Source organism: Bufo gargarizans, chromosome 1, assembly GCF_014858855.1.
Source record: "Bufo gargarizans isolate SCDJY-AF-19 chromosome 1, ASM1485885v1, whole genome shotgun sequence".
Classification (NCBI taxonomy): domain Eukaryota; kingdom Metazoa; phylum Chordata; class Amphibia; order Anura; family Bufonidae; genus Bufo; species Bufo gargarizans.
The window spans coordinates 482,282,475-482,298,764 of record NC_058080.1 but is presented as its reverse complement, the minus strand read 5'-3'; the positions used below and the strand labels follow the sequence as shown (position 1 = coordinate 482,298,764).

At 47.7% G+C, this 16,290-nt stretch overlaps 1 protein-coding gene across 2 annotated transcripts in view; it reads right to left on the bottom strand.

The window, feature by feature from the left end:
- Positions 1-16,290, bottom strand: part of FRMD3 (FERM domain containing 3) — a 268,375-nt gene that overhangs the window by 108,344 nt on the left and 143,741 nt on the right. For both annotated transcript variants that reach the window (XM_044273781.1, XM_044273788.1), the window contains exon 3: positions 10,726-10,768. In XM_044273781.1, coding sequence (XP_044129716.1) covers positions 10,726-10,768 — 43 coding nt within the window. The remainder of the gene's footprint in view (positions 1-10,725; positions 10,769-16,290) is intronic.

Below are 16,290 nucleotides of genomic sequence, written 5' to 3'. Positions count from 1 at the left end.
TTTTTGAAGGCAGAATTCTGGAGTGCATGGCTTGATAAATTTCCAACGTAATTTTGTCTGTGATGAATTAGGTTTCAGGGATCTACTAGATTTGTGTAGCTCCTATTAACCTCAGTGAAAGGCTCAGGACGATGCGTGTTGCAAAAATGATCTATTAAATCTTCAGAGGACTAAGCAAGTCTAAAGGTTTCCTATGCAATTGTGCTTAGCTTGTGACTGTGAAATGTAAATAGTAAATTTAGAGTTCACATACAGAGTTGTTGGCATTGTCTTGACTAAAGTTTGTTTTTCAGCTTTGGCCAGAATATGTACATGGTTTATTCCCATCTTGGAGATATGTGGCTTACCCACAGGATATGCTATAAATGTCCATTAGATGCTGTTCCCACCTCTGGGACCTGCACTTATCTCAAGACTGCCGATCTTCCCACCCCAAGACTCATGGCTGCCGTGAATGGATAGGTGGCTGCGCATGTGTGGCTCTCTCCATTCACTACCTTGTGAATACAGTAGGTGATAAATGTCTGAGTTGGTAATAACCCTTCAAAAGAATATGTTTAATATGATATTCTTATAGATGAAAAACAGGCAAAAAGTAATTATAATGTTATTGATATTATTATGTAATAGAGTGCTAAGTGAGCTCTAAGTTGCAATGTACCAGTGTCATAGAGTGGGTTGCCATTTTCTGGGTCAAGCCAAGTATTGCTCCCCCTAACCTGCGACATGTCAAGATCACTGGGTCCACTGGAGGAAGCGGCACAGCCGCACTCCGGATTAACCACCAAGCGCCATACCGTGGCATGCAAAAGTTTGGTCACCCCTGGTTAAAATTACTGTTACTGTGAAACGTTAAGAAAGCTAAATCTTACTAAAGGTCTTTTGCAGTCAAGCGGGGATTCTGATTTGCCTTTCTAGCAATCCTATGACTGCTTGTCTCTGAAAATGTTCTTAGTCTTCTTGGACCTTCGCTTGACCTCCAATGTTCTTGTTAGCTGCCATCTCTTAATTACATTTTTTTTTAAATTCACAATCCCCTGATCTAAAAATCATTGAAAATCTGTGGACAAACCTCAAAAGAGCAGTGCATACAAGACGGCCCAGAAATCCCACAGGACTCGAAGACTTTTGCAAGGAATAATGGATGAAAATCCCCCAAACAAGAATTGAAAGACTCTTGGTTGGCTACAAAAAATGTTTACAAGCTGTGATACTTGGCAAATGGGGTGCTACTAGGTCTAAAACGCCGGTCTTATAAAATTACCCCATAGTTTTTGCTTAAAATAGAAAGGGAATGTGTCATCTTTAATTTTATGCCTTTTGGAGATCATTTCATCTTCAACTAGCTTAACTGTTCAAAGTAACAGTAATTTTAACCAGGGGTGCCCAAACTTTTGCATGACAATGTACATGTTACAGTGCTTTGTTGCTGTGGAGTTACTATGGAAGATTATTACTGTGGGGCCAAAATGGAGTCAGTACAATAGGCCCATATGACTACTACTATTTTGAGTAGTACTAGTAAAATTCCCCAACTGACTATAGTATTGTCCCCTGATAACCCCTCCCACACTGACTGCTGTATTCTCCCATGCAACACCTCCCATGCTGGCAGCAGCATTGCACTTTGACCACACATTCCCTTGGCAACAGAATTGTCTTCATGTGTCTCAGCTCTCTTGAAGACCTGCAGGACAGGAGCAGTGAGGTTGGAGTTGGAGAGAAGGTAGAAGCTAGAATGGAGTGGGTAGAAGGAGGCATGATGTCACTGGTCACATATCGCCAATGGTTATGTGGTTTTAGGCATGCATAAATGCATCTTTTAGCCTGAATGCAGCTGGTTAGGGTTAGGAGTTTAGGGCTAGGGTTTAGAGTTCAAGTTTAGGGCTAGGGGTTATGATTTACAGCTAGGGTTAGGACTAGGTTTAGGACTAGGGGTTAGGGTTTAGAGTTAGGATTTAGTGAGGGAGTGAGCTTCTCCTGCAGTTCTTCTATGGTAGTGTCTAAACTCCATGCGTCATAAGGACCTTGTGACATCACAGGGCAGTGGCATAGCATGGGGGGGGGGGGGGGGGTGTTTCCCCGGACCCAAAATTGTAGGGGGTGCCAGCAGGGCCACACCGCCAATTAGGCGAGGTGGTCGCCTCAGACGGCGCGGCTCTGGTGACAATTGGGGGGGGGGGGGCGGCGGCAGGGCTTCCAAAGCCGGAAGGAGATAAGTATATGTGTTTATTTTTTTATATGGTACAATACAGGAGAGGAGCGCTGTGGGGGCACTTGTTACTGGCACATGATTGGGGGGCATCTATGGGGGGACACTTCTGACTGACACATGATTGGGGGGGCACTTCTTACTGGCACATTATTGGGGGTCATCTATGGGGGCACTTCTTACAGACACATTATTGGGGCACTGTGGGGGCATCTATAGGGGCGCTTCATACTGGCACATTATTGAGGGGCAGTATGGGGGCGTCTACTGAGGCCACAAAGAAGGGGTAATTTATATGGGGGATCTGTATAAGGGAATTTTAGGCTGGGACACATTATGGTGGGTACTATGGGGAAGGGGGAGAGTAATACTATGGGGTCATCTACAGGGGGGCACTAAGAAGGGGTATTTTATACTTGCAAATTATGGGGGGACACTGAGGGCAACTACTGGGGGACTATATATGGGGCATTTTATACTGGTAAATTATGGGGGGCACTAGGGGGGAAGGCGGGAGAGGAGCACTATGGGGGCATTTACTGGGGGCACTATATAGGGGTATTTTATACTGGCACATTATGGGGGCACTATGGGGACATGAGCTCAACTGGGGGCATTAAAAGGGAGTATTTTTTGCAGTGGCACACATTATAAAGGGGCATTTTTGTACTGTCACATAAGGAGAATTATTACTACTGGGGAGGCATTATGGTGGGCTTGGGGAACATTATTGGGGGAACATTATTACTAGTATGGGCACTATGGGAGCAGTATTACTTCTGGGGCACAGTGGGGACATGTTGGGGGCACTGTAGGAGCACTATTACTACCATGTGTGCTTTAGCAGAGAATTATTCCTATTGGTCGGACTTTGGGGAACACTATTAATGTGGGGGCACCATGGCACAGTATCGACTTACCACAATTATTTTTGGGGGACATTATGTTTACACTATTAGTGTCAGGGGCACTATTTGCTGGTCGCAGTTATTTTAGGGAACTGTGTGCCAATAATTATTGAAGAGGGCATTATCTGTGTGGTACTAGTATTATCAGGGGATTTATCTGTTTCTGCAGTATAATATTGGGGAGCGCAGCGGCACAGTATTGGGGGTGGTAGGATGATTTGTCCAGAAGATGGGAGGATAATGGAAAAGTAGTAAACTAAGATTTTTTTTGTCAAACTGCAGAGACGAAAAATGTCTGAAAAATGGTGGTCTGGTATGAAGGTCTGAAAGGAGAAGATGAGGAAAGTGAACATCTACATCAAAGGAGACATCACTGGATGTAAGAGGTATGGGGCGCTGTATTACCCTGTATGTTCTGTAGTGATGGGAGGGTAGATATAGAATTTGGCCCACGCTACGCCACTGTCACAGAGTCACATAATATTAAAAGGCTGAATTTCAAATTGACCATTCACCTCACCCTAACACCATCATTGTGGTTAATAATTATTATTTTTGTATTCTATTACTAATCTGTATTACCACAGTGCATGGGCTGTAGATATTATCTTGCTGCTACATTCTACGGCTACCTCAAACCCATGTGACATTACAAGGTCCTTACAGGGCATGGAGTTTAGACATTATGTTCTACTATATAATTGTCACGGCCACTGTTGTGTTTGCTGTGACATGGTCGCGGTACATGCTGTTGCCAGCGGCAACGTGTTTGTTGCAGCATGTTGGTGCCTGCCCCTTTTATCCTGCCTACCTTTCCTGTTTGGTGCTGGAGGGGTTAACTATCTGGCTGGTGGGGATCTAGGTGTGTCCTGGGTGTGGCCTCTTGGCTCTTTATATCCTGGTGTTGTAAGTAAGAGGTCAGTTGCCAACCAGCCTTTGTGTGAGCTGGAGTGTTGCTCCTTTCCTGGATTTATCATCTGTTGAGTGGGAGGGTCTCCTAGTTAGACGTCGATGTCACCATTATGTCTCCCTTTTGTTCTCGCTGTCCTTTTCCCATCCTCACTTGTTGTATTGTTTGGTGTGGTTGGTGTTTTGGGTGTGTGTTTATGCATAGTTCAGTGTTCCATGTCTGGTATGTTTAGTGTTGAATTCCAGCATGGTTGCTAGACATTTCCACTGTCTATCTGTCGTTCCTCCGGAAAGGGGTTTCTGGGTTCCCCGGAGGGGGAATCACAAGTCAGTGAGCAGCTCTGCCTGGAGCCCCCATGGTTCCTGTCTGCATGGGGGTCCGGTGGTTGTTGTGGCCGCGGCATATTGTTTCTGGGCTCTTACCTGCCGATCCTGTGGCTGTTCACTGGCTGTCCATTTCCTTGTACCTAAGTCAGTGGAGACTTCTGTTCAATCGGGGTCTGGGATGAACAGGTCTTCTCCTGCTCATAACCTCATTGCAGGGATCTTCAGGGAGACTAAGGGTCCGAGGTTCCTGTGTATGAGCCCACCTACCTTCTGGGTCTTCTCATACGGTTAAGAGTCATGGCCAGGATTAGGGCAGCATTAGGAGGTGACCTGCTCCCTTTTCCTGGTGTCCAGGCCAAGCTGCTTCCCCGTTTTCCCCCACTCCCCACCGTGGGAAGCAGCTAGGCCGGGACACCAGGATAAGGGAGCAGGTCACCCCCTAATGCCGCCCAAATCCTGGCCCTCCCACTGGACAGATGGTATATCCAGGAAAGGAGCAACACTCCAGCTCACACAAAGGCTGGAAGGCAACTGACCTCAGACTCACAACACCAGGATATAAAGAGCCAAGAGGCCACACCTAGATCCCCACCAGTCAGATAGTTAACTCCTCCAGCACCAAACAGGGAAGGGAAGCAGGATAAAAGGGGCAGGCACCAACATGCTGCAACGAACACACGTTGCCGCTGGCAACAGCATGTACGGCGACTGTGTCACCGCAAACACAACTGAGGCCGTGACAATAATATCAGGGGGTGAAGGACCTATGATTATATCATCAGGTCCTGCATTTGCACCCTCCTAACCTTGGAACTACATCATTGACAGTGCAGTTGCTTTACTCTTAGAAGGTCCAGGACATCACAGGTCCTTTAGCATTCTTTCTAAGCCTGACCTGCACTAATGAGCAGGGTTCGCATCATTAGTGCAATTATTTTTCAGCAGTCCAGGCCTTGCTATTGTCTTGACCTGGTGGCAGAGCACCCCTTGGTAGTTTGGCGCCCGGGGACAACTGTCCCCCTAGCCACCCACACTTTGTCACTGCAATGCATTCCATGTAAACTGTGGCATAGATACTTCCTAGCACGACAGTTATAGGACTAATTGTGTTTTTTTCAATAGCATGCTCATATTGAAGATCTTGAGAACACAATAAAAACTGTACTTTAACATCACTGTATCAAAGTTATTGACCCTTGCAGTGTATATCATGAGAATAACTGAATATGCAGGATTTAAAGGATATGATACATCATTCAACAAAACCAACACACTGCTACACTGCAAACTATAAAAGGCACTGGCTACAGATGATATCTGTATGAGGTTGAAATTAGAGCATATATAAATATCACTCTCGTCACAGCGAGAAGCTGCAGCAGATTCTGTGAGAGAGGCTGAATACACAGGTCCGCATTATTCTCAAAAACTTAACAGGGTATATTTCAAAGTTTATTCTTTGTATGATGCAAAGGTATACTGATAAACCACAGACTAGCACACTGCTACACAGTTATATAGAAAAATATATTTATCGAGTGCACATGATTATGAAGAACAGGTACACAATATCAACAGTCACAACCACTTGGAGGTGCTGGTCACATTTAAATAGTAACAAATATAAGCAGTAAATACAAAAAGTAAACACTGCACTGCAAAAACACTTACAGCACAATATACAGACCCAGAGACAAGCACCTCCACGGGACACCACAACAGGTGTTTTGCGTCAGCTTCCTCATACTATGTTGTAAGTACCACGGTGTGGTTTTTATTTTTTATTTACTGCTTATATTTTTTACTATTTTAAAGTGACCAGGATTTATGCACCTCCAAGTGGTTCTGACTGTCGATATCATGTACTTGTTCTTTTTAATCACGTGCACTCAATAACGATCTCTTTCTATACAATTGTGTAGCAGTGTTATGTATCTTAGGATCATACTTGTATTGGGCCCTATTTGGATAGGTGTAATGATGCAAAGGAATGCAATTCTAATATAATGTATCAATTTCTCACCCAGGGCCGTCTTTACCAAGGGGCAAAAGGGGCAGCTGCCCCAGGCCCAGTTGCTCCTGGGGGGCCCAAGACAGCTGCCTCTTGAGCCCTGCTAGCTACTGCCCCGGGTGTCAAGCTGTCTGTGTACTTTAACTTTGTGATCTAGGACCTTAGATGACATCATTACCATGTGACCAGTAACCTAGCAATTACTGGTCACATAGCTATGAGGTCATCACAGGTCCTAGCAGGAGTGTTGCAGAAGTTAACTGTGGAGCTTTTGTGTGTGAAGATTACATCAGAAAAAGGTGACAGGGGCTGTTATGTTAATATACTGTAAACTACTGTATAGTGGGGTGCTGTATACTGTGTGGGGGCCTGTATACTGTGGGGGGCTGTATATTGTGTGGGACTGTATACTGTGTGGTGGGCTGTATACTGTGTGGGGCTGTATACTGTGGGGGTCTGTATACTGTTGGGGGCTGTATACTGTGTGGTGGGCTGTATACTGTGGGGGGGCCTGTATGCTGTGGGGGGGGGGCTTATACTGTGTGGTGGGCTGTATACTGTGTGGTGGGCTGCATACTGTGTGGAGGCCTGTATACTGTGGGGGGGGGGGCTTATACTGTGTGGTGGGCTGTATACTGTGTGGGGGGACTGTATACTGTGTGTGGGGGGGCTGTATACTGTGTGGGGGGCTGTATACTGTGTGGGGGGCTGTATACTGTGTGGGGGCCTGTATACTGTGTGGGGGCCTGTATACTGTGGGGGGCTGTATACTGTGGGGGGCCTGTATAGTGTGGGGGGGGGCCTGTATAGTGTGGGGGGCCTGTATAGTGTGGGGGGCTGTATATTGTGGAGTGCTATACTGCTGTACTGTATACTGTGGGGGTCTGTATACTGTGGGTGCGGTATAGTGTGGAGTGCTATACTGCTGTACTGTATAGTGTGGGGGGCTGTATCGTTTATAGTTTGGGGTGCTGTATACAGTGAGGTGTTGTATACTGTGGGCTGCTATACTGCTCTACTATATACTGTGGGGTACTGTATAGTGCTATACTGAATACTGTGTGGTGCTGTATACTATAGGGTGCTATACTGCATACTGTGGGGTGCTGGGGTGCACTGTAACACTAGGGTGAGCCGAGCCCTGGTCTCCTTCCTGCAGAGCGGTGCCCACTTCCAGCCTGAGCCCAGCTGCCCAGAGCACTGATCCTGAGCCGCTGGAGTCTTCAGAACTATATTTACAGTCATTCACTGGACTCTACCAGGTGTGTGGATTTTTTGTGTGTGTGTTGTGGTGGAGGGCGTGATTGCCTGCTAAGGTGTGGGAAGGCGGGATCCAGGGGGCCCAAGTACATTTTTGCCCAGGGTCCAATCAATATTGAAGACGGCCCTGTTCTCACCAATATCAAGATCTCTGCTTGTAGTTATTGAAAGGTAACCTACTGCATACTGTTTGCTTTCAGAGGATGAACATTTGTCCTATGCTGTTCCAGATTCATGTCTGATACCAATTCTCACATAACTTGAGTTTGTTTTGGCTGGAATAAAATGGCTGAGGAGATTTACAGTTATATGAATGGACAGTACAGAAATCTTGTTGATGATCTTTTTATACCTAGGCCTGTAACTAGGGAGGAAGATATTCTCTACGTCTAGAGTAATGAAGGATCAACATACAGTGGGTGATGATTCTTTACTGTAAGAGCAGTGAGACTATGTAACTGCCTGCCAGAGGAGGTTGTGAGTAGATAGATCCAAACGTCGTAGTTAATGCTGTTTCCGTACAGCATTAACATGTATTTGGTGCGCAAGGTCCGTGAAAATGATGGACACAACACAGATAGCATCCATGCTGCATCCGTGTCTGGTTTTCACTGAAGACTGATAGGAGATGCTCTGGAAATTCATTTTCACCTGAGCAGTGTCCATGGATTATGGATGACACACGGAGGTTGAAAAACAGACACACGGACCAAACACGGATATCTTCATGGATGTCTCACGGATGGGCCTAAGTGACGCAGAGTCTTACTTGCGTTCTGAAGCTGTGTTCCCACAATCCAGTAGTAAAATGCATCTACAGGACTCCTGAGCTCACACACATAATGGAGAGGACTCAAGGAGGAGTCCTCTCAATGTACTTTACTGCTGGTTTGTGAAAGGCAAGTGAGTGTGAAGATAAACTGACATAACTGGGCTCAGCATCGCTTACACTCTACACCCCTTACTCTAGTTTGGGGGGTGTTTTGGAGTGGACAAACCATCATAGGCAATCTTTAGAGCTAGGAATCACACGTTTATACCTAAGTTCACAGCTGTATGTTAGAGAGTTACTCTAATACAATTTGCTAATATAATGTATAAAGCGGATCTAAGAAACGCTGAAAACAAAAATATATTTAACCATAATTGACATAATTTGCTTCAGTATCAAAATGTTCCCTATTGCATTAAAAATCCTAAATCTCTATACAGTATATGTACAGTATCTCCCGTCTATAGGTGCCCTAGTAAATGGTACAATGTAACTGCACATCCTCCAGACACTACCCCCAATATATGTATAGATTTTCTTTGTAACACATTGGCGTCATATAACTAATAAACTGCAAACATTCGCTCCAGTCTATGCCACTGTTTTACTAGATATTTCCTAGCCTCACCATACATGTTGTAAGCCAGCATGCAAAGTACTGCAAAGGAAACAGTACTGTTACTGTCAGCTACACACCCAGATACCCCCCAGTAACAAGGAAGACGCTGAATGGGACGCCACAGTGGGCACCGCACAGGAAAAGTGCTGTAATTTGCAGTGTCATTTTAGCACACCGGTCACTGGAATAGCAGAACCTTTCTGGTAGGCGGCAGTTACCGCAGCCCTCCGGGTGTTATATTTAAGGCTGGGAAGAACAAAGCAGCTCTGAGGGCAGCAATCCCTCCCTGTAATCACAGCTCACCTCTTCTGAGCTGTTTACGTGGAAGATAATTGCAGAGCTGCTGTTCTTCACCTTACCGTGTTTGCCTTTCCGCTTGTGACTCTGCGTTGGCCGTATATTTAGAGTCGCTCCATATAATTTATAACATATGCTTCACTTTGAAGAAAAGTCTTAGAAGCCTTCTTTAACATTCAGTAAAATTAAACTGCAAAAAAAAAAAAGTTTTTCTGTGCAATAACACTCATGCTGAACAACCTCTGCTCATTTCCGCACCATGCAGCGAAAGTCTAAGGCCTCTTTCACACGACCGTATGGCTTTTTCAGTGTTTTGCGGTCCGTTTTAAACTGATCCGTTGTTCAGTTTTTTGTTTCCGTTGTGTTTCCGTTTCGTTTTTCCGTATGGCATATACATTATACAGTAATTTCATAGAAAAAATTGGGCTGGGCATAACATTTTCAATAGATGGTTCCGCAAAAATTGGAACGGATACGGAAGACATACGGATGCATTTCCGTATGTGTTCCGTTTTTTTTGCGGACCCATTGACTTGAATAGAGCCACAGAACGTAATTTGCGGGCAATAATAGGACATGTTCTATCTTTTAACGGAACGGAAAACTGAAATACGGAAACTGAATGCATACGGAGTACATTCCATGTTTTTTGCAGAACCATTGAAATGACACAAAAAACGGCCCGCAAAACGGAAAAAAAAAAAAACGTCGTGTGAAAGAGGCCTATGGGTGGCTGCACATAGTGCAAATCACACACTTTTTTCCGTGCGAATTTCATGTGGAAAAACAGCAGTGTAATGAGTACCACCAAAGTGTATGAGATTAGACATTTCAAATCCCCAGCATGTCAACCATTTGTGCAGTTACAAACCTTCTGCAGAGGGTTTTTCTCATTGACTTCAATGGGGTTTTTAAAAATAAAACTCCGCACAAAAACCCACAACAAAAGCCGCATTAAAAAAATGCACCAAAACTGCAATAAATAGTGCAGATTTAAAAGTTGTTTGAATGCAGATTTCTTGAAAATTTTCTGCACACAAACCAGCACCCTAAGCGCTCATGCTGATGAGCATAGGCCAGCCATGCCCACGTGGCAGAGCGAAAACGAATGCTGTGGAAATGATTATGAGCAAACCTATCACTGCCCAGCGCAGGCAAGGACAAAACATTCCCCCCGCCCAACTTGCTGGTTTTCTTCCTATTATCAAACATGCTGCATTTGATGGAATATTATTTCATTCTTCCCAATAGCTGGCCATCACAAATTAGTCATATTGTCTAAACTATATGTTTTCTTACACACCTTATAGTACTTTTTAGCTTTATTTGGCAAGGACACACTCGTGGACATAATCATTAGTGTAACATGGTGAATACAATAGATGCATATGAAGGAGACCACAGACTTACATTTCATTTGCTTGGAAATGGGCTTATTGGGATCGAGCCAGTGCTGAAAAGAGAAAGCAGAAGTTAGTCATGTAGGTACGCACTATTAGGCACAGTAGAGGGACAGGCATGGCCATATGAAAGATAACAATATGTAATGATAAAATAGAAAACAAGTATTACAACAGTTTAAGGCCTCGTTCACATTTCTGACGTCAGTGAAAAAATATGTCCGTGTTTTATCCGTTAAGATGTCCATGTATGGTCCACGTCTCTTGTTTTTTTCCTTCCGTGTGTCATCATGGACGCTCTCAACTAAAAAGTATTTCCAGAACGTCTCCTACCAGAGGTCAGTGAAAAACGGACCAAAAGCAGATGCCATTTGCATTCTATCAGTGGTTTTTCATAGATCCATAGATTTCAATGACCGTGTTTGGTCCACATCTCTAAGCAAACTAGTACATGCCTCTGTGATTTTTTTCACTGACTTAGGCCTCATGCACACGACCGTTGTGTGCATCCGTGGCCGTTGTGCCGTTTTCCGTTTTTTTTCACGGACCCATTGACTTTCAATGGGTCCGTGGAAAAATCGGAAAATGCACCGTTTGGCAGCCGCATCCGTGAGCCGTGTTTCCTGGCCGTGAAAAAAATATGACCTGTCCTATTTTTTTCACGGCCAACGGTTCACGGGCCCATTCAAGTCAATGGGTCCGTGAAAGAACACGGATGCACACAAGATTGGCATCCGTGTCCGTGATCCGTGGCCGTAGGTTAGTTTCATACAGACGGATCCGAAGATCCGTCTGCATAAAAGCTTTTTCAGAGCTGAGTTTTCACTTCGTGAAAACTCAGATCCGACAGTATATTCTAACACAGAGGCGTTCCCATGGTGATGGGACGCTTCTAGTTAGAATACACTGCAAACTGTGTACAAGACTGCCCCCTGCTGCCTGGCAGCACCCGATCTCTTACAGGGGGATATGATAGTACAATTAACCCCATCATATCCCCCTGTAAGAGATCAGGGCTGCCAGGCAGCAGGGGGCAGACCCCCCCCCCCCCTCCCCAGTTTGAATATCATTGTGCGGCCCCCCCCCATCCCCTGTTGTTAACTCGTTGGTGGCCAGTGTGCGCACCCCCCTCCCTCCCTCCCTCTATTGTTTTAATACATTGGGGCCAGTGTGCGCGCGCCCCCCCAACCCCCCCTCCCTCCCTCTATTGTTTTAATACATTGGGGCCAGTGTGCGCGCGCCCCCCCAACCCCCCCCTCCCTCCCTCCCTCTATTGTTTTAATACATTGGGGCCAGTGTGCGCGCGCCCCCCCAACCCCCCCCCCCCTCCCTCTATTGTAATCATCATCGGTGGCAGCGGAGTGGAAGATTTTCATACTTACCTGGCTGCTGGCTGCTGCGATGTCTGCGTCCGGCCGGGAGCTCCTCCTACTGGTAAGTGACAGCAATGCGCCGCACAGACCTGTCACTTACCAGTAGGAGGAGCTCCCGGCCGGACACAGAGATCGCAGCAGCCAGCAGCCAGGTAAGTATGAATCTTCTACTCCGCTGCCACCGATGATGATTACAATAGAGGGAGGGAGGGGGGGGGGGGGGTTGGGGGGGTGCGCACACTGGCCCCAATGTATTAAAACAATAGAGGGAGGGAGGGAGGGGGGGTTGGGGGGGCGCGCGCACACTGGCCCCAATGTATTAAAACAATAGAGGGAGGGAGGGAGGGGGGTGCGCACACTGGCCACCAACGAGTTAACAACAGGGGAGGGGGGGCCCACTGGCCACCAATGAGTTAAAAACAGGGGGGGGGTCTGCCCCCTGCTGCCTGGCAGCACCTGCCAGGCAGCAGGGGACAGTCATGTACACAGTTTTTTTGTATATTCTAACCTGAAGCGTCTCCATCACCATGGGAACGCCTCTGTGTTAGAATATACTGTCGGAAATGAGTTTCACGATGTAGCTCATATCCGACAGTATATTCTAACATAGAGGCGTTCCCATGGTGATGGGGACGCTACAAGTTAAAATATACCATCGGATTGGAGAAAACTCCAATCCGATGGTATAACAGAACTCCAGACTTTACATTGAAAGTCAATGGGGACGGATCCGTTTGAAATGGCACCATATTGTGTCAACATCAAACGGATCCGTCCCCATTGACTTGCATTGTAATTCAGGACGGATCCGTTTGGCTCCGCACGGCCAGGCGGACACCAAAATGACTTTTTTTTTCATGTCCGTGGATCCTCCAAAAATCCAGGAAGACCCACGGACGGAAAAACGGTCACGGATCACGGACCCACGGACCCCGTTTTTGCGGGCCGTGAAAAAAAACTGTCGTGTGCATGAGGCCTTAGGCCTCATGCACACGACCGTTGTGTGCATCCGTGGCCGTTGTGCCGTTTTCCGTTTTTTTTCACGGACCCATTGACTTTCAATGGGTCCGTGGAAAAATCGGAAAATGCACCGTTTGGCAGCCGCATCCGTGAGCCGTGTTTCCTGGCCGTGAAAAAAATATGACCTGTCCTATTTTTTTCACGGCCAACGGTTCACGGGCCCATTCAAGTCAATGGGTCCGTGAAAGAACACGGATGCACACAAGATTGGCATCCGTGTCCGTGATCCGTGGCCGTAGGTTGCTTTCATACAGACGGATCCGAAGATCCGTCTGCATAAAAGCTTTTTCTGATCTAAGTTTTCACTTCGTGAAAACTCATTTCCGACAGTATATTCTAACACAGAAGCGTTCCCATGGTGATGGGGACGCTTCTAGTTAGAATACACTGCAAACTTTGTACAAGACTGCCCCCTGCTGCCTGGCAGCACCCGATCTCTTACAGGGGGATATGATAGTACAATTAACCCCATCATATCCCCCTGTAAGAGATCAGGGCTGCCAGGCAGCAGGGGGCAGACACCCCCCCCCCTCCCCAGTTTGAATATCATTGTGCGGCCCCCCCCCCCCCCCCTGTTGTTAACTCGTTGGTGGCCAGTGTGCGCACCCCCCTCCCTCCCTCCCTCTATTGTTTTAATACATTGGGGCCAGTGTGCGCGCGCCCACCCAACCCCCCCTCCCTCCCTCTATTGTTTTAATACATTGGGGCCAGTGTGCGCACCCCCCCCAACCCCCCCCCCCCCCCCCCTCCCTCCCTCTATTGTAATCATCATCGGTGGCAGCGGAGTAGAAGATTTTCATACTTACCTGGCTGCTGGCTGCTGCGATGTCTGCGTCCGGCCGGGAGCTCCTCCTACTGGTAAGTGACAGCAATGCGCCGCACAGACCTGTCACTTACCAGTAGGAGGAGCTCCCGGCCGGACACAGAGATCGCAGCAGCCAGCAGCCAGGTAAGTATGAAAATCTTCTACTCCGCTGCCACCGATGATGATTACAATAGAGGGAGGGGGGGGGGGGGGGGGTTGGGGTTGGGGGGGTGCGCACACTGGCCCCAATGTATTAAAACAATAGAGGGAGGGAGGGGGGGTTGGGGGGGCCGCGCACACTGGCCCCAATGTATTAAAACAATAGAGGGAGGGAGGGGGGGTTGGGGGGGCGCGCGCACACTGGCCCCAATGTATTAAAACAATAGAGGGAGGGAGGGAGGGGGGTGCGCACACTGGCCACCAACGAGTTAACAACAGGGGAGGGGGGGCCCACTGGCCACCAATGAGTTAAAAACAGGGGGGGGGGGGGGTCTGCCCCCTGCTGCCTGGCAGCACCTGCCAGGCAGCAGGGGACAGTCATGTACACAGTTTTTTTGTATATTCTAACCTGAAGCGTCTCCATCACCATGGGAACGCCTCTGTGTTAGAATATACTGTCGGAAATGAGTTTCACGATGTAGCTCATATCCGACAGTATATTCTAACATAGACGCGTTCCCATGGTGATGGGGACGCTACAAGTTAAAATATACCATCGGATTGGAGAAAACTCCAATCCGATGGTATAACAGAACTCCAGACTTTACATTGAAAGTCAATGGGGACGGATCCGTTTGAAATGGCACCATATTGTGTCAACGTCAAACGGATCCGTCCCCATTGACTTGCATTGTAATTCAGGACGGATCCGTTTGGCTCCGCACGGCCAGGCGGACACCAAAATGACTTTTTTTTCATGTCCGTGGATCCTCCAAAAATCAAGGAAGACCCACGGACGGAAAAACGGTCACGGATCACGGACCAACGGAACCCCGTTTTGCGGACCGTGAAAAAAAACGTCCGTGTGCATGAGGCCGAAGGCCTCATGCACACGACCGTTGTGTGCATCCGTGGCCGTTGTGCCGTTTTCCGTTTTTTTTCACGGACCCATTGACTTTCAATGGGTCCGTGGAAAAATCGGAAAATGCACCGTTTGGCAGCCGCATCCGTGAGCCGTGTTTCCTGGCCGTGAAAAAAATATGACCTGTCCTATTTTTTTCACGGCCAACGGTTCACGGGCCCATTCAAGTCAATGGGTCCGTGAAATAACACGGATGCACACAAGATTGGCATCCGTGTCCGTGATCCGTGGCCGTAGGTTAGTTTCATACAGACGGATCCGAAGATCCGTCTGCATAAAAGCTTTTTCAGAGCTGAGTTTTCACTTCGTGAAAACTCATTTCCGACAGTATATTCTAACACAGAAGCGTTCCCATGGTGATGGGACGCTTCTAGTTAGAATACACTACAAACTGTGTACAAGACTGCCCCCTGCTGCCTGGCAGCACCCGATCTCTTACAGGGGGATATGATAGTACAATTAACCCCATCATATCCCCCTGTAAGAGATCAGGGCTGCCAGGCAGCAGGGGGCAGACCCCCCCTCCCCAGTGTGAATATCATTGTGCGGCCCCCCCCTCCCCTGTTGTTAACTCGTTGGTGGCCAGTGTGCGCACCCCCCTCCCTCCCTCCCTCTATTGTTTTAATACATTGGGGCCAGTGTGCGCGCGCCCCCCCAACCCCCCCTCCCTCCCTCTATTGTTTTAATACATTGGGGCCAGTGTGCGCACCCCCCCAACCCCCCCCCCCCCTCCCTCCCCCCATTGTAATCATCATCGGTGGCAGCGGAGTAGAAGATTTTCATACTTACCTGGCTGCTGGCTGCTGCGATGTCTGCGTCCGGCCGGGAGCTCCTCCTACTGGTAAGTGACAGCAATGCGCCGCACAGACCTGTCACTTACCAGTAGGAGGAGCTCCCGGCCGGACGCAGACATCGCAGCAGCCAGCAGCCAGGTAAGTATGAAAATCTTCTACTCCGCTGCCACCGATGATGATTACAATGGGGGGAGGGAGGGGGGGGGGGGGGGTTGGGGGGGTGCGCACACTGGCCCCAATGTATTAAAACAATAGAGGGAGGGAGGGGGGTGCGCACACTGGCCACCAACGAGTTAACAACAGGGGAGGGGGGCCCACTGGCCACCAATGAGTTAAAAACAGGGGGGGGGGGGGTCTGCCCCCTGCTGCCTGGCAGCACCTGCCAGGCAGCAGGGGGCAGTCATGTACACAGTTTTTTTGTATATTCTAACCTGAAGCGTCTCCATCACCATGGGAACGCCTCTGTGTTAGAATATACTGTCGGAAATGAGTTTCACGATGT